Source organism: Pseudonaja textilis, chromosome 3 (assembly GCF_049901715.1).
Source record: "Pseudonaja textilis isolate UNSWEBS1 chromosome 3, rPseTex1.2, whole genome shotgun sequence".
In the NCBI taxonomy this organism is placed as follows: Eukaryota; Metazoa; Chordata; class Lepidosauria; order Squamata; family Elapidae; genus Pseudonaja; species Pseudonaja textilis.
This window is the reverse complement of record NC_141992.1, coordinates 44,587,506-44,611,779: the sequence shown is the minus strand read 5'-3', so window position 1 is coordinate 44,611,779 and position 24,274 is coordinate 44,587,506. Positions and strand designations below refer to the sequence as shown.

The following is a 24,274-nucleotide window of genomic DNA, read 5'->3' as shown; positions in this document are numbered from 1 at the left end:
AAGGGGTGAGGTCAATAGTAGACAGTCTAAGGTTAAAGTTTTTGGGGTTTGGGGAAGAAACTACAGAGTCGGGTAGAGTATTCCAGACATTGACCACTCTGTTGCTGAAGTCGTATTTCCTGCAATCAAGCTTGGTGCGGTTAATCTTGAGTTTGTATCTGTTGTGTGCTCTTGTGTTGTTATGGTTGAAGCTGAAGTATTCATTGACAGGTAGGACATTGCAATGTATGATTTTATATACAATGCTTAAATCAGACCGAAGACGGCGTAATTCAAGGTTTTCTAGTTCTAGAATTTCAAGTCTGGTGGCATAAGGTATTCTACAATGAGTAGAGGAGTGGAGAACTCTTCTTGTGAAATATTTCTGGACTTTCTCAATTGTGCTAATATCAGATACGTAATGTGGGTTCCAGACTGATGAGCTGTATTCGAGTATTGGTCTAGCAAATGTTTTGTACGCTCTAGTTAGTAGTGAGCATCCTTAATCCCAAAGAGTGAGCATCCTTAATCCCAAACAGACATTTTTCTATTGTCTTGAAGTCATTCTGTCCTGTTTTCTCTCAGATTGTAAATATCTTGTTTGTTGGATTTATATAATATATTGCCAAAATGACACATTTCATGCACATTCTGATATCAATTTGATTTAGCATTGAACTCTGACAGTACAATCTATTAATTTGGGCTCATGGAATTTGAACTCCAAATTTCTTTTGGAGTTGAAAAGTTAGCGCTGCCTCTTCAGAAATGGACTAAAGCACTCTCTAAAAATGATTATCATGTAGTAAAATTGTTTTATACATGTAGGGTTCTTGTTTCTTCCCCCCTCCCCCCACCCCCTGTGGTTTCAAGCAGGAATTAAATACTGCTCTGAAGGAATATGTCAGTATGACATTAAATATAACTAGGTTTCCAAAAGATCAGTAAGAATTCTCTCTGTAATTGTTCAAGGACGACATTGATCCAGGTAGGAAATAAGGTGCCTTATAGAGCAGATGGTGTTTTGACACATTTATTTATATCCCAGCTTTAATATTTTTTTATAAATAACTCAAGGCAAAGAACATACTTAATAACAGAATAACATAGCAGAATGACAGAATTGGAAGGGACCTTGGAGGTCTTCTTGTCCAACTCAACCTAGTTCAAGCAGGAATACTATTTCAGAGAAATCATTGTCCAATCTCTTCTTAAAAACCTCCAGTGCTGAAGCACTTACAACTTCTGGAGGCATGTCGTTCCACTGATTAATTGTTCTAACTATCTGGAAATTTCTCCTTCATTCTAGGTTGGTTCTCTCCTTTATTAGTTTCCATTGACTGCTTTTTGTTCTGCCTTTGGAGAATAGGATAATATTCCTTCCCCCTCCTAGTTTCTCTACAATAACAATCCTATGAAAGTTCCCCCTTTCCAAACCTGCTGCCTCCCACATGATACTGTCTTGGAAATAGAAGAGCTGAAATGCAAGAGGATACCAGATTGCTTAGAGACAGAATCCATCTGAACATTCAGCCATGTGTTTCTGCAAGTTGGCATCTTTTACTTCTGAGCTTCCTGCCTTGTGGCAATGGAACTCTGTAGCTCTGTCATTTCTATTATGGGTTTGCAACTTCATAAAAGCACTTACATTTTTTGCATTTAATGCTGTCACTGTCCTAATGTCAGTATTACTAATTCCATTTTATTTTAATCATTCTATTCCGGGTGTGAGTCTGCATTGCAGTAGCCATAGTTACAGTAGAAGTTTTACATTTGTGTTTCATTCTTTCAAACTATGATTGGATCACCATTGCCTCCCATATGATCAGAGGAGCCCAGTGACTTCCTATTAAAAGAAAGAAAGAGTATTTTCCTGAACAAAGCCTTTCCCCCACCTGCACAGTAATTTAAAAAATTGCTAATTTTCTCACAAGTCTATTACAGCATATAGGCATTTCAGGTTTATTAGAACTGTGGCATGACTTTATCCTTTTTATTGCTTTGGATACCCGCACAGATCTTTTATTGCAGAGCACAATTAACAAATTACTTTGTTTTCTTTGGGGAGACGGGTTGCTGCAAATTTGACTCAAAATCAAGAACTGGGTTTTTGCAAGTAATACAGTCAGTGTAAATGAGTTTATGAAATGATCCTAAAGGGCTGAACGCTCAGCATGAGCTACAACTACCAGTGATTATATTTTGCTGAAAATTACTGATTTTTTGAAAAATGACGAGTTTGTTTTTATTTCTCTTTAACCCATCATAGGGGCTACACCCATAATGGGCTCGAGAAGGCTTCATCTTATTTCACAATTGCAACTGTACACCCTTATGACATTACTTGGAATGTTCTTTTTTAAAAAATTATTTATTGGTTTTTAAAACAAACATAAACAAACAAAACATAAAAACCTCAAGTCATCTTCCATATTTATATACATACAGTATGTCGGTTGGTTTATAAATTGTTTTGTGCTTCCATTTCATAGTCTTCAATTACAATTACATTGTATATAATCTCGTATTTTCAATCAAATATTAAATACATTAATATCATTATTAATCAATCATTTGACTATACTTTTATTCATTCATGTTTTATGAAATAATCATATTTTACTTAATTTGTTTTATGACAGTTCATATTATCATCCTAAATCTATCCTAGAATCATTTTGTAGATATAATAAGAAAAGAATACATCTTTATATATTTATTATTTTCTAAAAGTCTACATATTTCATTATTTTATTGTCTAACCATTGATAGAATAGATTCCAAATTTTATAAAATTGTTTATCATCTTGACATTACTTGGAATGTTCTGATCAGAGGTGGTATTCAGCAGGTTCTGACCAGTTCTGGAGAACCGGTAGTGGAAATTTTGAGTAGTTCAGAGAACCGGCAAATCCCACCTCTGACTGGAGATTTTACAGTATGCTTCCCCTGCCACCCCCACCAAGCCACCCCCACAGAACCGGTAGTAAAAAAAATTTGAATCCCACCACTGGTTCTGATCCTCTAACTCAGGGGTGTCAAATTCAAGGCCCGGGGCCAAATCTGGATGTGGCCCATGGGGCTGCCTGGAAACAGCAAGGACCAGTCCATGGTGCTTATGCCAGTGAAAACAGCCCTCCTGAGTTCCACTTTTGGCTACCATGGCCTCCTGCAACCCTCTGCCAGTGAAAAGGGAGTTCAGGAGGGCCACACCCCTGGCAGGCGTAATGTTAAGCTGGCCGTGCCCTCTTGCCCACGCCCCTCCCACCGAGGTCAAACACAACCCTGATGAGGCCCTCAGTGAAACTGAGTTGGCAGCTCCGGTGGCCTAGAGGTGGAATTCTTGCCTCACAATCAGGAGGCTGTGAGTTCGATCCTAGGTAGAGGCTAATCTTTGGAATAGACTCTCCTGCTTGAGCAGGGGGTTGGACTAGATGACCTTCAGGGTCCCTTCCAACTCTGTTATTCTGTGAAACATGTCTTCTATAAAACTGATACAGTCAATATAACAGATAGAACAAGTCTGATGGGGGGGGCACATCAGGTTTTAAGAGTCAAAATATATTAATCATCCTTGGAAGGAATGCAATTGTTTCCTCTTCTAAAATGGATTCCTGGTTTCAAATGGGTTTGATTTCATAAAATGTTTGTTTTAATGAATGGTTTAACAAAAGACATAAAGTTTTGTGTTCATGAGCTACAAACTTGAGTATTATAACCCAGAATTCATTTAAATTCGTATGATTGTCCACTAGCTTCTGGCTGGTCTATCCGTTCTGCTTTCTATTTCTATTTTGAATTTTAATAATACATTATCCTTTTAATTTCTCCCTAGTAGCTTCCTGGGAAGCTTGTAGATTATACATAAAGACTGGGCCAATGATTTTAATAAACAAATAAAATATCAGTCAGCAAGATACTGGTTGTTATCATTTCCCCTCCTTGGAATTAGTGTTGACTTCCTGGACAACTGCCTGGACAAATTGGACTAGAAGACCTCCAATTTCCCTTCCAACTCTGTTATTAGTCTATTCTAAGTCCCTGTAGTTTTCCTGGCAAGATTTTCCAGTTTTCCTGGTTTGCCACTGTTTCCTTCCTAGGGCTGAAAAAGAGTGTTTGGGTTAGGTAATCCAAATGACTTTGTGCTGAAAGTGGGATTAGAACTAGTGGCTTCCCAGTTTCTAGCCTGACGCATTAAACAAACACCACTACCAAACAGCTCTCATATCCTTTAATTAGCATAATTGTCAACAATTTTTTTTATTTAGAAGTAAATAGAGCTAATATTCCTCTGGTAAAAATGTAGGCTTAAGTAGTCATGGAAACGTATGCTAAATACCGGAATTAATTTTAGCTATAAGTGTGTAATGAAACAATACTGTGTTGGCACTGTGAAATCATGCTGCAGTAGAAGCACAGCTCATCACAAAGTTGCTCTTTTATCTGACTACCCCTGTGCTAATTTGTGGCCCACAGGTAGGTCCATGGTCCTTATCCTTAAGGGATCTATATGAACCTAACTTATAAATGTTCTATTGGGTAAAGATAGACTAGACAATTTCTCAGCGTATATTATTCTCTGTTTTTACCCATACATTCCCACCTTTTTAGAATGAATTTATACAAATATTTTGTTTGCAATTGAACATGAAAAAATCAGTTAAGCCGTATATTTAGACTGGATTTGGCATTTTTGTCCACCTATTGAGTCCTTCCCAATGACGTGGAATAGGAAGATATTTTTTTGACAACAATAACATACCATCTATTAGGTAACATGGGAAAACTGTCAATTGACTATATGGACAAGTTTGTGCAGAGGCATTTATAAAAGTTCCTAGAATTGTTAGGAATATTTCTTTTCCACTGTCAGCTAGGAGTACTGAGGGCTCACCTTATAGGATCAAGGTAGTTAAATAGTACCTTGTAATTTTATCACCTTTTGATTAAATTAATATTTGCAATATAACAAAACTGATCTCTCATCCAAACCAAAGCATTCTGCAGTATCAAAGCTTATGATGTTTAAAAATAGAGGCACTACCCTAACACATATGTGCATATAACATACATGCAATTGCTGATCCACTCATCCTTCTCTCTAAAAATTGCCATCAGTCGAGATACTGACAAGGGTTGTAGTCCGATACAATTGGAATACTCAGATTGAGGGAAATGGAAATACCCATTCTTCTTTCCTAATTTTGCTCTCTTAAATAATATGATTCTTTCTTTGAACTGCTTATTCTCTCCTCATAAATTGTACTTTTCCATGTTCCCCATGCCCTCCTGGGAAAAGGGGGAAAAAATCAAAATAAATCCTAAATGCTTTGTCTCCTGCTTTATCAGAGAATGAAGGCATGCTGGGAATCTCTAAGTTGTTACCTAGCAACCCTATCCATGATATACCAATATCCTTTCCTTGTGCTTCCCTCCCCCCTTAAAATTGCTGTAAATCTCTCCTTTTCAGTTTCACTGTTTTCATTTTTTCAGATCTTGTTATGAACCGACAGAATTATAGTTCCCCATAATTATTTCCCTTCCCTCCAGGCATTGCTACCATTTGTCCTTCCTGTCTGGCAGAAACCTATATTTGCTCCAAAATTGATATGATTTAGATGAATTTTTTGGATTTGCTCGGAGAAAAAAAATTATCTGAGTTAATGTATTTTTTTTCCAACCAAATGTTTTACCAATTAATTGCAAATCGTTTTGTTTCTGATAACTCTGCATCAGGCAAGATAATTAAAAGTATAGACTGGGGGGGGGGGGAATTCTGAGAAGGAAATGTTACTGATATTTGAGCCATGCCTGTATCAGGTTACATCTTTTGACAGAGTGCCATAGTCTAGGGAAATAAATAGAAAGGACTTCGTTGCCATCTTCCGTGGCGCACTGCAGAAAAACGAACTGCATCTTCCAGTATTCTTTCCAATCAGCACTGAAGGCTGTGGCTTCTCAGAATTTCAGTGTTAGGATTCTGAAGCATGATGGGGAAGTCTATTATGCCCACATGGGTTGGGTGCCTTTGAAGCTTATCAAAAGAATGGTGTAGGGTCTCCTGCTTGGGTGAGGGGTTGGACTAGATGACCTACAAGATCTCTTCCAACTCTGTTAATATGAATGGGTACTGACTCAGAAAGGAAGGAGGAAAAATCCTAGAATTTAGACACTGTTGTAAACCACACAGTCTATGTATCTATGTAAAGCTTTGACATGTATATAACTACGTATTGCAGGGAACAAATACAGAATATGATGTCTATATGGCTTAATTCTTGCCTGCAATAACATAGTTAATTTAGCCAGTAGTGTTTGGAACCTGCTGCTGAATAAGCCAATTCTTGAATAATAGGTGCTTCGTGGACCAAGACTGAGTCTGAAAAAAGCTTGAGGATCTTTGCTTGTTTTGTGAAATCAAATGTCACTTCTCCCTTCCAATCCTTAAATGCTTTTCTGAATTCAAGACACTGACCTTTCTCAGTTGGTGTTTCTCAGGCAGTTTAATATATTTCTTCTATCAGCAAGCTTGTTGTTCCCATCTTTAAATACTTTCCTTCCTTCAGACATGATTTGTAAGCAAGAAAGCTAGTCAAACAAAAAGTCAGTCATCAATAGTTCCCATCTTCTAAAATTTCACTTCTATTTTTATTTCCACTTTTAGAAAACACTCTAGAGAAAGTAGTATGGGAGTAGAGAGAAAATTTTGGTCTTGAATAGACCAAGAATAATTTTATATACTTAATTGACAAAAGAAGCAAGGTTTTAAAGATTGTTTTAATAGCTGGGTTGGTTAATGCTAAAAAAAATTATTTTGAGAATTATTTTAGCTGAACAGTTTTATAAGTCATGACTGATCTTTTGAAATATGAGAATACAGTAGCCAGTGAAGTTATTTTTAGTCTGGTATAAACCCCATGCCCAGTCCCACTTGGTAATCATCCATCTAGTGTGTTGTATATTTTTCAGTCTTCAGAGGTATTTCCACTGCACTTGATCAAAACTAACGTCATCCACACATGGGTACTTGCTTAAAACTGTACTTTTCTAACTCAGATATGGTGAACTGACACTCAAACTGGATTAAAATCAAGTATTGTATGGGGTAGGGTATGCACCTTTGAATTTCTAAACTCCAGATATATGATTAAGTCTGAAGTGGATTTTGATGGATCTCATCTAAATCTCCTGGATTTAGAAATGAGTTTTGTATATTACAGGACTATACTAAGGAAGTATAGGTTAATTTAAAAATCATTAAAAGACTTTTACCTATTATATAGCTGGGCTTCCTTCTGTTGTCATAAATATGTTCTGTCTGGGAATCTGACATAATTGCTTTGAAGACTTGTGAAGAAATTATTTTCTCCTCTTCTTCTCTCTTAAATCATACTTCTGTTGAGGAAATCAAAAGAACTGGCTGTATAGTTGCCTAATTATTCGTTGAGCAAGGTTGTTGAAGACTAACTAGTGCCTTTATCATTCTTAGAGGGCAAATCGGACGTAGCATGGGGAATGTATGGTTAACTTGTCCTCCTTGTTCTTGAGTTATGTAAATGGTTTTCCCATACATTATAGTGGGTTGGCCTAGAACAGGGGTCTCCAACCTTGGCAACTTTAAGACTTGTAGACTTCTGGGAGTTGAAGTCCACAAGTCTTAAAGTTGCCAAGGTTGGAGACCCCTGGCCTAGAAGATACTTGTAGTCCACTCCAGCTCCACAGTTGTGTGGTTTTCTTCACATACATTCTTTTCTTCACAAACAAAGTTAAAGCAAATGCTGATGTTGTTTAGAATAGTAGCATTAGGAAAGAGAACGATAAATGATTGCTTTCATCTGCAGACTTTTTCTCCCTTTTATTTGTCCATTGCCATGTATTTAAATATCCATCATACTGTGTCCGAATGTCCATCAAGAGCTTACACCAGCCCAATGTCTGATTTTTTTCAACATAGACCACCCTGTCCTTAAATGGCTGGGTGGACTGGACGTTAACCTTTGAACCACTATAAGTCCATGTATTTGTCATACATTAAATAAATAAATTCTCCCTTTTGTATGTATGAAGCCATATGAAGCTTCACACAGGAAAAAGACAAGTATCTTCATCAGATCTTCAAGGCTAATATCAGCTTTAGGATGAGCCAGGTAATAAAATGGATTTATTCATCCTCTGATTAAAATTGGAGTCCTGTATACCTATGAATATTATAAAGTGATAATTGACAGGGGAAATAAAACATTCTAATGATGGGTTTCCTATTTTGATGATTATTTTAATTCTGGAATATGGCTATGTTGATTTATAAATCTCTGGATGGTTCTTCAAATCTTGACAGCTCAAACCTTTCAAAATTGTTTAACAAATCCATTGCAGACATTTGTATCTTCACCCCATGCTGTCATTAAGGATTTCTTCTCTAGATTTATCAGAATGCTATAGATCGGATCTTATTTCTTTCACAGTTCCCGTGTGGTATGCAGTCTATCTTGTTAAAAAGAAGAAGAACCAAATGATCTTGTTTATGCATACTCTGTAAACTCTATTTCCACAGTTACTAAAACCAAGTCGGGCAATTTCACGTTGTGACTTTTATCTTTATCAAACCAAAACAATCTGTTTCAAAAAAAAAAAAAAAGTTCTTTTCCTGTAAGTCCAATGCCTGTAAATTGATAAGAGCACAGGAGCAACTTTTCACTCTGTTCTTCATCCTGGAAAACCTCAGAGCAACACAGGGAAGCTAAGAATAGGCCAGCAGCAAAATTTGTAAAGTCTGCAATTTTTTTAAAAAAAGTGCTGATATAAGATTGAGGCAAGTTTGCGGTTGTTTTGTATGCAGATGTACTGTACTGTATGTGGGTGGTGGTTTTTTTTCTCCTGCATGCCTCTATAACCCAGCAAAACCTATCAGTAGACGTGTGAGGCACAGATGAGAAAAACCTGGACAAACTTTTGGAGCTGTTGTTTCCTGGCAGTTTTTTTTTTTTTTTATTAGCAGGGATTTTCTCTTGCTCATCAGTGAGGCTTTACTATGAAAAAGAAGAAAGTGTTGGAACCAGATAAGCGTTGTAAGGTATGGTGTAAAGGTTGTCTGGTTTGTATACTCCAACCAGTTGTTCCTAGAGAAGAGTTGTCATAAATAGGCATTTCTGAACCATCCATACAATTTCTTATTATCCAGAAATCTAATATTTTTGACATAAAATGGAACCTCGCCACTTAACGAGTGCTAAAGATACAGCATAAGTTCAGGTTCACCCTGCAGGAATATTGAAAGATAAGAAAAAAACCTGTTATAACTATAAAGTAGTGGTGACTATGCAGTAGCAGACAAGCATATGTAGAAATTATATGTATAAATGTTGTTTTTATTAATTGAAACAGTAATTTGAAGGTTACTCTAGAGAAGCTAGGAAAGACAGTGATGTTGGGTAGTTGGCTGGGGTCACATACAGGCCCTTGGAACTGTATTGCTTTCTGAACACCAATATCAAAGGAACAAAATCTTTTTCAAACTGTGGTGGTCTGTGTAATGTGAACTTAGACCTGGACCTTAAGATAAAGTGTTTCAGTATATAAAAACAGCAACACGTGCTTAATAGATACTGGTTTTGATGTTCAAAACTGGAACAGATGGGTTAAGTTCCTATCCAAAAGAACCTTTTTTTTTTTGGAAATGATTCTTTGGGATGTTGGGCATTTCTGTTTTATATAAATTGAAATAGGAATAATATTTTGTTCTTGGATGATGTTTTTTTTATCCTGGCACAATTTGTGCTCTGACATCTGACAGTACCTGCATGCTTGTTTAAACAGATAGATGTATGATTGCATAGTCAGGAAAAACAAGGTCAGTCTCCTTCAATGTAATCTTTAGGAAGTATCCTTCAACCCCTTACCTGTTGAGGCTTGTTTTGATTTGATTTTAACAAACATCTCAGTTGCCCTGTTTGTAGAAAGTGAACTGATAATGCCCTTTCGTTTCTTATGCTAACAATCTACATACTACTAAGACTCTTGTTGTTATGGCTTTAACTGGTGTATCTATCATAGGACAACAATTTTTGAACCAAGGTGCATCAAATGAGCTAACTTATCGAATGCATCCAAAATCTGGGACCCATGACTCTCGAGGGAATGAAATTTGGGGTAATTGTGGCTGTTTCAGTGTTACTGGCTGCTGCTGCACTTCTGGGCTGCTGCTGCGATCACATGATCTTCATTTTCAAGGATTGGTGACAGTTTCCCAGCAATCCCTTGGTCCTTCCCACACCCAGCAGCGCCCGCTCACCTGCCTGCTGGTAAGGAAGAGGAAGGAGAAGGGAAGATTTCTGATGCTCCCTGCCAGATTTTCACAAGGAAATTCAATGAGGAAGCTGGCAGGAAATCACTCTTGCTCCCACTACGTTTTTGCCCTTGGTCATTCTGTTTCTCTGTGTAGGTAATGAAATATTTCTGAAACAATAACCCAATGGGGCGCAGGTTATACAGTTATTTATAACAGTTACAGATCAGTCTTATGTGCATATGGGTGTATGAAACTTATCATGTAACTTGTGGCACATGAATTAAGTGAAAGACTGTTTCACTTAATTCATGTGCCACAAGTTACATGATAAGTTTCATACACCCATTGAAGTTACATTTTCATTGGGCCAGTTTTTTAATCAAGTGCAAGCAGTATCAGTATCAGTTACAAATTCCTTGAACCTCAGGTTCAAGAAACTTTGTAAAATGAGTAAAATGAGGATCTGTGAACAAACGTCCAGTTCTACTAATAATGAATTAGAAGTATTTTGTGTCATCATGAGTGGCTGTTGCAGGTCTTTATGTGCTCCCCACAACTTCCACTTTCATTATTTTTAAAAAGGTTTTATTGATGGTTTTTAAGGAAGGGTCAGACGACAGCTTCCTTAAAGAATGTCAGGAACACCCACTCCTGCAACAATGTATTAATCACTGCACAAACTCACACAGAAGTCACCATCCTGGAAGCTTTTACTAACCGAGAGGGACAGGGATCAAACTGCTCTCAGATAACAGGCTAAATCCATGCTTTGGGCATCTCTAATGTACAATGTTTATCTGTACATAGTTTGGTACAATGTTTGACCTTATTTTCAAGTTTATGATGTCCCTTACTTGTGAGCAGTACAAATGATTCAAATTTTTAGAGGGCCATAAGTCCAGAACCTTGAGTCCATTGGTCTATAAAAAACATAGGTCAAGATCCTGGGGAAAACTTCATTAATATTTCCAGTGAAGTTGTTGATCCCAATGAGAATCATTAGGGCATTCAGGTTTTGCGGTAAGAGGCAATAGACACATTTGCATTTTGTAGGAAAACTGCTATATAGCTTTTTGTCTAACAGTAAAAGCTTAAAAGAATGGAAGCTGATGATCTTCCTGAAACTAAAATCACAGTATGTCTTTTATACCTGAATCTTCCACAAAGTAACTTGTTTGGATTTGCTATGCTAATTGACTCTGTTGTATTACCATAATAGGAAATATTCTATGTTCCTTACTTCCAAGAAATGACAAAACAAATGCAATATAGCATTTAAAATTGTTCTTATCTGATAGGACTTGCAGTTATCTCAATTTTAAGAATTCAAAATATATCAAGAATTTGTTATCCAGAACATTTTTTAATTGGGTGATTAAAAAGCAATTTTTAAGATTAGGTGATTTGATAATATATACTTTAACAGATATTGTTCCTTTTTTAAATAATTCAACTTTCCCCCACCTGGTTCCCTCAAGATGTGTTTGAGATTACAATTTTCAACATTTCCAAACAACAAAGAAATTCTGGATGTTGCAATCATAACACATTTGGAGGGAACCACTAGGGAAGAATATTGTAACTATTTTCTGTACCTCCTTACTATTGCTTCCACTGTTCTGTTTAATAATGTCTGTTCCAGAGAAAGAAAAATATCCCTCAAAGCTTTACTTGTGTCTTTCTGTGTTCTTTCTTCTCTTCCTGCCTCCTATAACAGTTGGACAAGGGGGATGTGAGCCAACTCAGCCTGCCTTCCAATACAAGCCACAGTGATGCTGAAAGCAACATCTGTCTTGATGTTCCAGATGGCAACCCTGACCCACAGAGGACGAAAGCTGCCATTGACCACCTGCACCAAAAGATTCTTAAGATCACAGAGCAAATAAAGATTGAGCAGGAGGCTCGAGATGACAATGTAGCTGAATACCTGAAGCTTGCTAATAATGCTGATAAGCAGCAAGCCTCTCGTATCAAGCAGGTCTTTGAGAAGAAGAACCAGAAGTCCGCTCAGACCATTGCCCAGCTGCATAAGAAGCTTGAGCATTACCACAAAAAACTAAAGGAGATTGAACAAAATGGGCCGACACGTCAGCCCAAAGATGTCTTCCGGGACATGCATCAGGGACTCAAGGATGTAGGAGCCAATGTTCGCTCCAGTATTAGTGGTTTTGGTGGTGGTGTGGTAGAGGGGGTCAAGGGTGGGTTGTCAGGCCTTTCTCAAGCAACACACACAGCTGTTGTTTCCAAGCCCCGTGAATTTGCAAGTTTAATACGCAACAAATTTGGCAGTGCAGACAACATTGCACACTTAAAGGACACTCTGGAGGATGGGCACCCAGAAGAGGCCTCACGGACTCTGAGTGGCAGCGCTACCCTCGTGTCCAGTCCCAAATATGGAAGCGATGATGAGTGCTCCAGTGCCACTTCTGGCTCAGCAGCTGGTAGCAATTCTGGGGCTGGTCCTGGGGGCTTGGGCAGTCCTAAGTCTAACACCTTAGAAAGTCATCATTATAACTTTGACACCATTGTGGAAGAATTGAGAGATATTAAAGACATTCAATCCCATCTCGAGGACTCCATGGAAGAACTCAAAGCTCAGCTGCAACGGGACTATACATACATGACTCAATGCTTGCAGGAGGAACGATACAGGTAAGGTTTGCTAAATGTCTTCCTGCTCCTCACCAAGGAACAAATATTCCTCACTAATTTAAAAAAATGCCCTTACTTGTTCATTTCTGGTGACAGAATCACAGCAATGGAGAATAATAAGATGTTGGCTGCTGAGTGTGGGACAGCAATTTAGTTGCAGATCTCACTTTACAGAGAGCATAGATTATATATGCATATAATAAGCAAAATAAGTAAAATAAGCAATAATTTACATGTGAAAGAAGTTATGATAAATTTTACAGCAGGAATTATAACTTGTAGCCAGTAATAGCTTAGGGTTTTATGTTCTATCTTATAGAATAGAAATGAGGAGCTTTTTTGGCCAAGAACTGAACTTGCCCTTGGCCAATATATTTGGACCAAAATATGGAGGAGTAAGAACAAAGGGGCAGGGAGAAAACAAAATTCATTTAACTTAAAACTAAGATGCAAATAATGCAGCCATATTTTGCCTCATTTCCCCCCTTGTTGTATTAAAATTATAATTTCGTGGCAACTTTTAGAAACTTTCTACTGTAAGTGCTGTGTGCAAGACTTGGCTTGAGATGAGAGATAGAATTTTGACCTGTTGGGCAAACCTGTTATAGAGAAACATATGTTTAAATCTTCTCTTAATTGCTAGTCTGCACTTTTCTAATATTAAGGATACTTACATCAGAATCCTAGGCTTGGAAATGAGTCAACGTAACTCATATATTTATATTAAAAGCAGGTTACAAAGTTGGTTTTACAAACAATTCAGTCACAAATGTCTACAGCAGATCACAGAAAACCTTTCATTGCCTAACAGATGATACAGTAGTCTACTTGTTTAAATTAAGATATACCATAAGCAAAAAATCCCAGAAACTATCTAGCCTTAAAATGAGAATAGGCAGTCATAAATAATTGTCTATTATGTTGCAGGCTCAATCTGTCTAACAGTATGGACAGTCTTGGAACAGGACCAGAAATAATATAAACGCACTATTTAGACAATCTTGCAAAGTTAGGCTTGCTTCTTATTCATATGTTTGCACTATTAACCTAAAAAAAAAAAAAAAACCAACCCCTTTTGGTTGAGAAACTCAAATAGGTACATAGTATACCAAAAAGAATTTGACTTCTTTTATCTAGGCAGAATGTTGCTGTGTACTGCATAATTTAGATGAATTTACATTCTATATATGCAGACTATTCTATGTTAATGGCCAAGGTAAGTCTTTGAGAAATTATTTCCTATTTGCTTGGAAAATAGATTAGTTGCAAAAGAGAAAACTGATTAAATCAGTGATTGCACAGACCATTTTTCCCCCTGATGATTTAAATAAATCCATCCTGCCTGCCCGATGGTAACTTTGAAGAATCTTTTGGAATTTCCTATATAAATTATCTTCAAGAGGAAAGACACCCTATTAATTCATTTTTTGTCTATTTATAATACATGAAAGGAAAGCCATTCCTGGCTCAGTACTCAATATTGGCTTTTTATCTTCCATGGATGGGAAGTTCAGAATCAAGCAAGCTTTTGTTCTCGGCCCTAAGAGTTTCATCAGTGAAGAAAGAATTATGTATTCAGACTTTTCGTGTGTGGGAAGGAGCCAATGAACCTAAACGACTGTATTGTAGTTGCAGAGTTCTTGTTTTTCATGGATCAATTGAACTTGGGGAGGGAAAGTTAAGCATTGGTTTTTCATAGTCTTCGTCATTCTGACCCTCCACTATCATCATGACAGATCAACCTGTGAATTACAATTGGTAGATTAATGCGAACATAAAGCTTTTTGTCAACAGATTATATAAATAGTCATATATAGATAGAATAATGGACACAGGTTCTCTGCATGCAATGAAGAACTGTACAAAGTTTATGGGATGCTGAAATGGCCAGATAATTGTTCTCATTGGTTACTGTTATCGGTTACATTCTGTGTCCCCCCCCCCCTTTAAGCTCTGTTGAAAAACAAACTGGAAAATTTCCCAAAATATTCTGAAAATCAGTTATCAGTAACAGCAGGGATGGAAATAAAACTCTTTGTTCCCACAGGCAGACTGCAGAAGAGACATTCCTTCCTCCCCCACTTCATTTGTTTTCCATTCATTTACATCTGTCCTATTTGAAGGACTAGGAAAGACTTAACATTTAATAGGGAAAAAACCCTAAGGAGACATTAGAACTATATTTATTTTTGCAAATTTATTCATACTGCCTTTTAATTTATTTATTTATTTGGTCTATTTATATATTCCCAGAATAGTTTGGATAATAAAATGTAAGTACCAAAACAGCCTCAATATCATAAACACAACATAAAACAATAATCCGAATTAAAAGGTGTCTGAAACTTTAAGAAAATAAAAAAGACTTAGTACTAAAAAAAAAAAGATATAACAGGTTTTAGAGAAAGAAAGGAGAGTCAGGGTCAGAGATTAGGGGACCTGCATGAGGCCTCCCATAATTTTATTCTCAGAATAAAACTCCATGCAGTACTGCAGTCAGTGGCGGATTAAGGCTCACTGATGCCTCCCTCCTTTGTACATACTGTACAAATGAAGCCATATTCTCAACTTTGTGGTGCCCACTTTGGGCCTGGTGCCCTAAGCACGTTAGTCTGCTTAATGGTTAATACACCACTGACTGCAGTATGTTGTTGAGAGAGAGTGATTCAAAACAACCTAATGAACTGTACAGATGAGTAGAGACTTAAACCAGTCTTATGTACTACAGTATACTAGATACTTGCCTTTGGTGTTATTACTAAGAAAACACTTTTTTTATATACAGCAGCCACCTGTCTCACCTTGTCATGTGCAGGAGATTTTTATTGAAGAATTTATGAAGATTGTAATTTACGTTTTATTTCCAAATAAGCATGCATAGGGTCAAATGTTGAGATGTATAGTTTTAAATTGTGTGCCACTATCATATCATAATAGCAGTCCTTGAGGGAAGGAGTTATAGCATAATTAGCTATCAAGAAGCAAGCAAGCAGATAGTTTCCCTTTCCCACTTTCAATATTTTTGGGGAAAAGAACTTGAAAATATGATATTAGGAGGCCTATAGTTATTGAGATTTACTACTTTGAGGGTGATGGGCCAGGTATAGGATTGGGCCAAGAAAGAATAAAGAAGAAAAAGCATTACTGAAAAAAAGTGGAAAGGCAATTACATGAGATTTGCCTCTTGAAAGCAATATTTTATCTATTTTAAAATCTATCACACTGATAATGTCAGAATAGTCAAAGTCTACTAAATCTACATTATTAACTAGACTCGAGGCTGTAAGCAAATAACTCTCCTCAGCTATGTATTTCATTGCATAATGACAGATGCAATCATTATTTTTAAGGCCCTTAATGACTTGGAGTTCTTATCTAATAAGTCATTTTTTTGTGATCAGAACTGCTTATTTAATGAAGACAATCAGAGAATGCCGCTTGGAATCCCTACCACACCAGGAAGTGTATTGGAAAAGAGCCCAAATAATGGGCTCCCTTCCTATAGAAGAGGTTACTTTATGAAGGGTCATATGGTTTTAAAGACTTGTCCCTTTCCAGAGAGCCTTTCATTATTGATTCTGGAGCAATCCATGCAAATTTTATTATAGTTGCCTCTTATTTATATATCATATTGGAATACCTTATTTGGCCAGCTGTGATTAGACACACAAGAAATTTGTCTTTGGTGCAGAAGCTGTCAGTATATAGGCAAGCAACAGAATAATAATAATCATAATGAAACCAATAAGAGGAGAAAGTAGAGAAGATGGGGATGATAATAATAATACCAGAAAATATAACAGGTTTTAGAGAAAGAAAGGAGAGTCAGGGTCAGAAATTAGGGGGCTGCCTGAGGGGGCCACTACCATACAAAACAGTAAATATACTTAGACATGAGACTGTACTGTGGAAATTAGGTGTTCAGCAGCGTGATGGCATGAGGGAAGAAACTGTCCCTGTGTCTAGTTGTTTTGGCATGCAATGACTTATAGCTGTGTCTTGAGGAGAGGAATTGAAATGATTTATGCCCAGGATGTGAGGGGGTCACACATGCAACACACGTATATACATATTTTAAAGCATGTACATTGCATTGGTTTTCCATGATTAATTCACAGGCTTGTTTCTATCAACCCCTGAGAAATTGCTGGGTATTTTACAGCAAGATTTTATGCATAAGTATTAGAAGGCAAATCTCCCTGAAATAAGGAAGGCTTACTTTCAAATAAGCAAAATTGAGATGTTACCGGTAATCTCAAAATGATGCAGGTATGCATAAAGCTTTTCCCTTCTTTAAGCTAGCCATTGGTTGAATGTTTTCTCTTATTCCCATTATTCAGATATGAACGCTTGGAAGAGCAGCTCAATGACCTGACTGAGCTTCATCAGAATGAGATGACCAATCTGAAGCAGGAACTGGCCAGCATGGAAGAGAAGGTGGCTTACCAGTCCTACGAAAGGGCCAGGGATATTCAGGTACAGACTGACATGGGAAGTTCATGCAGTTGGTCCAAAAACCAGTTCTACACACACAGGCATAATTCGGTGTGAATTAATTGCGCATGTCCTCTGACCATTTCAAAAGTTTATGGTTCTATCCATACAAATCTCAGGTGGCATGTTACAATCAGTGGAACAACTTTGCCTCCAAAAGTTGTGAATGCTCCAGCACTGGAAGTTTTTAAGAGTTTGGATAACCATTTGTCTGAAGTGGTACAGGGTTTCTGCCTGAGCAGGAAGACTTCCAAGGTCCCTTCCAACTCTGTTATTCTATTCTATTCTATAGGCAGCACTTGCAACCAAGTCTTTTGACTGAAACTATGACAAATACCCTCAAGGAGTTTTCTGAATGTGGTTGTCTGGAGATGAAAAAGATAAATGTCTGGGGGGAAAAAATCTTTATCTCAGGAGAAAATGAATTACATCAAATCTTCTCAAACTTTGAGATGTGTGGACCTTAAACTTCCAGAATTCCACAGCCAGCATGCCAGGTTCAAGAAACACTGAATTAAACCCACATTAAAAGAACAAAGGGTTTTTTTTGTAGGATTTAACTTTATTTTATTACTCGCCAATAAATTACCTTCTTTTGCCAGGTTGTGAAAAGGCCAAAGGAAAGCAGACAATCCCAGCTGAATTCCTGGCATCTCCAAACTGGGAAAAAGTCCTGGGTGGAGATCCTCAGGATTCATGTAATGTAATACTGAGTTGATAATATTGATGAGCCATTATCTGACTCAGTATCAGGCCTCTTCCTCCTGCTTTCCATACCTCTTCTCATGATCTTTATAACTTAGGAGAGAAAAAATGTTGCTATGAAAATTTTAAAAAGATGGGGTGAGGGAGAGAGCAAATAGGTCTTCATTATCCCATGGCAGAAATTAAAGCAAAAGTGTTGGTATAGCAGGTTGGAGATGATTTCAGATAGCTGTATCAACGTGAAAAATATTTGTTGGATTGAAATTAAAGATACTAGGAGTTATCTGAGCTTGATTGTTTTCTTGCAAATGTTTCATTAACCAAACTAAGTAACACCATCAGGGCAGTGATAATGATATAGAGTTGATATTCCTTTCCTCTTTTCTCTGTATTGTGCTTCACTGCACTTTGCTGCTGCTCTCTTTCTGTATAAATAATATTGTGTATAATCTGATATAAAAAAAATGTTTCCCTTCTTTCTTTGTAAATTATATAAAGTTGCATGTAATTGAGAATTGTACTCCCGATATGTGTTGTTCTGCCCCCACGTGGCAATTCAAGGAACATCTCAGCCTGATCAAAATACTTCAAACAAATAAGTAAAAGAACAGACATATTGAAGGAGATAATGCATGTTTCATGGACAAAAGCCACTATTTTTTTCTTACATTAAAAAAAAAGATTCATCAGAATTTTTAAGGAAGGGCACCTGCTTTTAAATACTTTAAAAGAAGTGCATTTTCTTCTTTACATTGCTTTGAGATATTACCATCCTATTACTTCGATGCAACAGTAGTTCTGGGGAGGTTTTTTTCTTTCATGCATGCACGCACACGTTCAAAGAATCCAGGAAAGCTACACAAGTCTTTGAGGGATGCAGCTGCCTTAGCATTTCAAACGGTGGTTTGAGAAAGGCCTCTCTGAATGCTGAACACAGCCATGTCAAGTATCTTCCACAAGTTGCTCTCATCTTTTCCCATCCTCTCCTGTATACTAATCAAAAATTTGAAAAAGAATTCTCATTGTTCAGATGACTGAGGCAATTGCTTCCATCTGATATGAGATATTGGGAAGAGAAGGAATTCTGGGAAGGCAATGGAACAGGCTCTGAATGTCCCTGAGCAATACTGTTATGAGTGTTGTAGAACCCTGCACGTAGGGGTAACTTCAGTGCCACTATAGTGAACAGCAACAACATTCACCATAAGGGCAGCCAACACTCTCCCTTCACTGAGCCATCTCATTATTACATGCCTTTCTTACACTTGCACGAGGCTTGTGGTAGTTTCCTGTCCATATTATCACTCTATCCACTGGTGATGCAACTCATGTTCAGGTTACATATTAGTATTATCTTCAATTGAGGAAATTCTTAATGTGACTAAAGAAGTTCCTGTAGGTCACATTAGAACATCATAATAGAAGATATCACAATATTATAACTGTTCAATTGACATACACTTTCCTGGGGCCTGAACATTGTGAAATTTGTTGGCTTTCCTCGAAGGAGATGCACCGTATCAATAGAAAGTTGGTTTATGCTAGACTAGACAATGGATTCATTTGTCCTAGTATTGACTCGTCTGTGTTACAGTGCCTTTTTACACAATTACCTGTTATTGGGTCATCATAGCTAGCTAGATACAATGAACTGAATATAATGATCATTTTACTACAGCTAGGTAAAATAAGCATGCAAAAGTTATTGCTGAGTTATCAATTAACTTTGATTCCTTCTTTATTTTTTTTGTTTTTTCCCCACAGGAAGCTGTGGAGTCCTGCCTGACTCGGGTCACCAAGCTAGAGCTGCAGCAGCAGCAACAGCAAGTGGTTCAACTAGAAGGAGTGGAAAACGCCAATGCCCGTGCTCTACTGGGAAAATTCATCAATGTCATCTTGGCCTTAATGGCCGTGCTGCTGGTCTTTGTCTCCACCATTGCTAGTTTCGTCACTCCAATGGTGAAGACTCGCATGCGTCTCCTGAGCACTACCTTGCTCGTGCTTTTTTTCTTCCTTCTCTGGAAGCACTGGGACTCCATCACTTACCTCCTGGAACATGTGCTGCTGCCTAGCTGATTTTCTTTCTGCAGCTAGAGGGAGTTCATTTCTTGTAGAAAGGAAGTAAAACTGAAGCAACTTCCAGTTGGTTTTTATGTCCATTTGGAGTGTGCAATTCTCACTTGCTTCCTCTTCAGAGCCCTTTGTTGTTGTGCCCAACATTGTCTCAGCAGTAGGGAGAGTAATTACAGGGGAGCTTATGAAAGGCTTACTGTGTCACACCTCTCCTCTGGAATGCTCTTGTAAGGCAGCATGGGAAGACAAATAACCCCCAAAACAGCTCAATCTTTTTTATCCATTCCTTAAACCGGATAAAGGGATTATGAAGACGAGGGCAGTAATTCATGTACAATCAAAATGGTCTTCTCTAAAGAGCAGTTGTGTAGTTATGGATTTTCTTCTATGTTGGAGAAAAGTGATGGAACATTTATCAATGTAGTAATATATGAAGACAAAGACAAAGATTCAACACTGAACTTTATCTTTTTATAACTCACGAACATGAAAACAATCCAAGAATTAAATTGTGCATACAACAGAAGATAATTCAGGTCACAACATGGAGCTTACTTTCCCTTTCCATAGGACAATTGAAATTCCAGATGTTTAGCTGGACTGCTTCATGTCAAGGATGTGTTGTCCTTGTGGGTTGGTTTATGAACTAATGACAACAGGATCTGAGGAGAAAGCATTGAGCCTTCTGATGCAAACTCAACTGTTTTGGTTGGCTTTGTTTTCAATTGTTTTCCCTTTTGATATTTCCATGGACTTTAGAAATACTTATAATCTTTACAAGTGTGTGTGTGTGTGTGCGTGTGTGTGCGTGTAAGTGTGCATGTGTTAATTTATTGATTTCAGAGATTTTTTTTTAAACCAAGCATTAGTAAGTAGTCACCTGCCTTCACTTGATGGAGGGCTTTAACATGCTCTAATAGCAATAAACCCTCAGTGCACAAAATGAATGAGCCACCACTTGAATTCAACAGTGTTTTCATTAATTAAGAGCAGTAGATAATTTGTCCAACTGTCACTGGAGACTTTGGAGAAATCATATTCTTTGATAGACGTTTTCTCATGAAAGAGTAAGCATCTGATATGCATCATCGGGTCCAGGGATATTTCTCTAATAGATATTTGAAGATAGAAATTGTTGCAATTCATTTGGTGCCATTTTGTTTTCAGCTGAAGCTATCAGATCATGGCATATTGTAAGTTGAAAGCTTAAATTGTATTGATTTGACTAGGGAGTTTATGCCAGATGATATTTTAGCATCGGCTCTTATTCTGCTCAGATGCACTTGCTCTTCTGGGCAACAGAGAGACTTAATTGCATGTTAGGGTTAAAAGGCTAGAATCTAAATATCTAACAGAATGAAATGGGAGAGTCCTGAGATAGTTCAGAGTGGACACTTCAGACTCATGTCATGGCTATCCTCATTCTCTTTTACCACTTTATTCTGTTGCATGTGTAGATATTGTTTTAAAACCATAGGTGTTTATTTTGCACTTAAAAGAACTTTGAACAGCCCTTGTTATAGATAAGAAAAGGAACGGTAGTACTGACGTCTGTGAGAATCTGCTCATCTACATATGAGCAAGGTAGAAGGAATTATTTTACGTACAACACAGGGAAATTATGAAAGTTTAATTTTTGTAGTAGCTGCTTCCATTCTCCAGCATCAAGACAACCGATAAGGATGCATCTGTTTGGCGTCATTCTCCTTCGGACTACTAAAGGTTGAATAACTTCACCCTGTCAAAACAATGATTTTATTCTCCCTTCACTGGTCTTCTTTCCTGTAACCATACTGCACATTTGCTTTTTTTCTTACACAAAACATTCCTAGATTCTTTTTGGTAAAATGATATTTACAGGGAATAATTTTAGACAAAATAAGTCATCGCATAGCATCTATGTTTTACTCACTGCCAGCACTTAGAAATGGGAAAACGGCTCTAGTTAAAGCAGCTGAGACCAAAACGGGCCTACATGTTTGAATAGCATCATGGAATTTTGCCCTGAGGCTAATTCTTTTCCCTGTAGAGACCTAAGTGTTGATTTTTCCTGAGTACCATGTTTTTCTAAAGACAAAATTCTCTCAAATGTAAGCATCATTCTGCCCTTAATAAGCCCTGGAGATGTGAAGAACCCAACTTTCATTTACACATCTACTTGATTTGTATATTTTCTTGAAAAAATCTGGGAAGCAGTTCATATATTGTCATCAGTTACAGAAGGATCTGGTTTTACACTGTAATTTGAATGGGTAACATATAAAATGACATTAGAATGAGTGCTGAATGTGAAATAGAAAGGAGATGTTGATTGCAAGAAAAGTGCTATCCTGGAAGATAAATAAAATAAATGTTGACCACTGTCAGTGGTGAATGAGTAACTGTGCAGGATTGGATCTTTCATCTATGGTTCTTATTTTGCACTGTTCCTGACTTCACTCTGTCAGTAAATGATAGTGTGAATTGGAAAGCAAATTGGCTTTAGTAAGGGAAGTTTGTGGTGCTGTTCCTAGGTAATGTTCCTTGCTTTCAACAGTAATAGGAGAGTGTAATTATTTGAAATGTTTGTCTCTTATTTCTGTTCCCCATTCCATTCTCCTCCCCTCCTCTAGGGATCTATTGCAGGGGTCTCCAACCTTGGCAACTTTAAGACTTGTGGAAATTTGAAGTCCACAATTCTTAAAGTTGCCAGGGTTGGAGACCCCTGATCTATTGGCCTATATATGCCATTGTACACATTAGAAGGTATATATTTTGATTGGGATGTTTGAAATGATAAGTTTAAGTATAAATTGATGGGAGAAAAGCTGGTGATCTTTCCAAGCTTGGGGGGAAAAAAGCAATCAATCAATCACCATAATTCTTTGTGGCCTTAGATTGCACAGTTCATTTACCATCCCAGATTCAGCTGACTCAGTACTGTTTTTTTCCCCCCCACTTCGCTCCCAAGGTGTGGCATTGGCCACATACCGAGTTTCTTGAAAGCCTAAATTTCTGCCTCTTTAGGATAGATCTGTGCACGCTATGAAAATGATTCAGAAGGACTGCTTTGGGCCTCAGGCAATCACAACACTTCTTCTCTCTTCATTAAAACACCCCCCCCCCCCCCCCCATTTTTTGCAGGCTTCTGCACAAGCCTGAAAAAAAGAGACAGCTCTTTTAGTCACCCCATTAATGTGATGAATTTACTCCTGGAAGCTGCTTTGAGGATAGGAGGAACTGCTGTGTTCCCAGGAAAACTGTTCTCCCTCTGAATATTTTTGAAGCATATTACATCTTAGTTTAGGATTCTTATCACACCGTCAGTTATACCATTATATATTTAAATATATATGTGGAGGATTCTCATGATGCTCTATGTTAAAGTCTAAACCTCACCCTCAGGCATAGTCCTTTTCTGGAAATGTTTGACTGTATTTATTATGTATGCTTGAATCTTTTCCACCCACTCCCCTCGCCCCATACTATAATATTATATTTCTTTTTCACTAGGAGCCCCAGGCAAGCCCTGCAGGTTTGGATTAATTTACTGTGCTTTTTCATTTACTTTTTTTTTCAAATAAAATGAGATTCAAAACTTTGGCATAAGAAAAGTGCTTTATTAAGCCTCTTAGGAAAAAAATACACAGCAATTTACTGAATGGTGTACGGGCAAAAAGTTAGCCTTTTAGAACAGAGGTATCCAAACTTGGCAACTTTAAGACTTGTGGCTGAGGAATTCTGGGAGTTGAAGTTCACAAGTCTTAAAGTTGCCAAGTTTCTAGAACAGAGTTTCTTAAACCTGGAGATGTGTGGATTTCAGCTCTTGGAATTTCCCAGCTGGTATGTTATGCCAAGTTATCCTCAGCTTGGGGAAAGATTTAACTTTCTCCAGGATTAAGATAGCTGGGCTTAACATACCAGCTATTAGATATTTTGCTGGTTCCCAAATGCCCTCATTTATCCAGATTTTACCATGTTGGAGCAGCATACTGTATTAGCTTCAGCCTGAAACTCCATATCCCTTATTTTTTGGATGAGCAGTTGTTGGTACTCCAGAAGATAAGATTCTTCTCTGGCAGACAATCTTTGTTTTCTGCAGAA

The 24,274-nt window shown here is 37.5% G+C and overlaps 1 protein-coding gene across 6 annotated transcripts in view; it reads left to right on the top strand.

Annotated features, from left to right (window-relative positions):
- TMCC2 (transmembrane and coiled-coil domain family 2) overlaps positions 1-23,771 on the top strand; it is an 82,160-nt gene extending 58,389 nt beyond the window's left edge. For 5 of the 6 annotated variants that reach the window (XM_026715555.2, XM_026715557.2, XM_026715556.2 and 2 more), the window contains 3 exons: positions 11,985-12,919; positions 17,260-17,395; positions 19,883-23,771. In XM_026715555.2, coding sequence (XP_026571340.1) covers positions 11,985-12,919; positions 17,260-17,395; positions 19,883-20,194 — 1,383 coding nt within the window. In that variant the 3' untranslated portion in view covers positions 20,195-23,771. Of the gene's footprint in view, positions 1-8,045; positions 9,053-11,984; positions 12,920-17,259; positions 17,396-19,882 lie in introns of those variants that run through there. The other variant, XM_026715559.2, reaches the window with a different exon arrangement.
- The last annotated feature ends 503 nt before the right edge of the window (positions 23,772-24,274 follow it).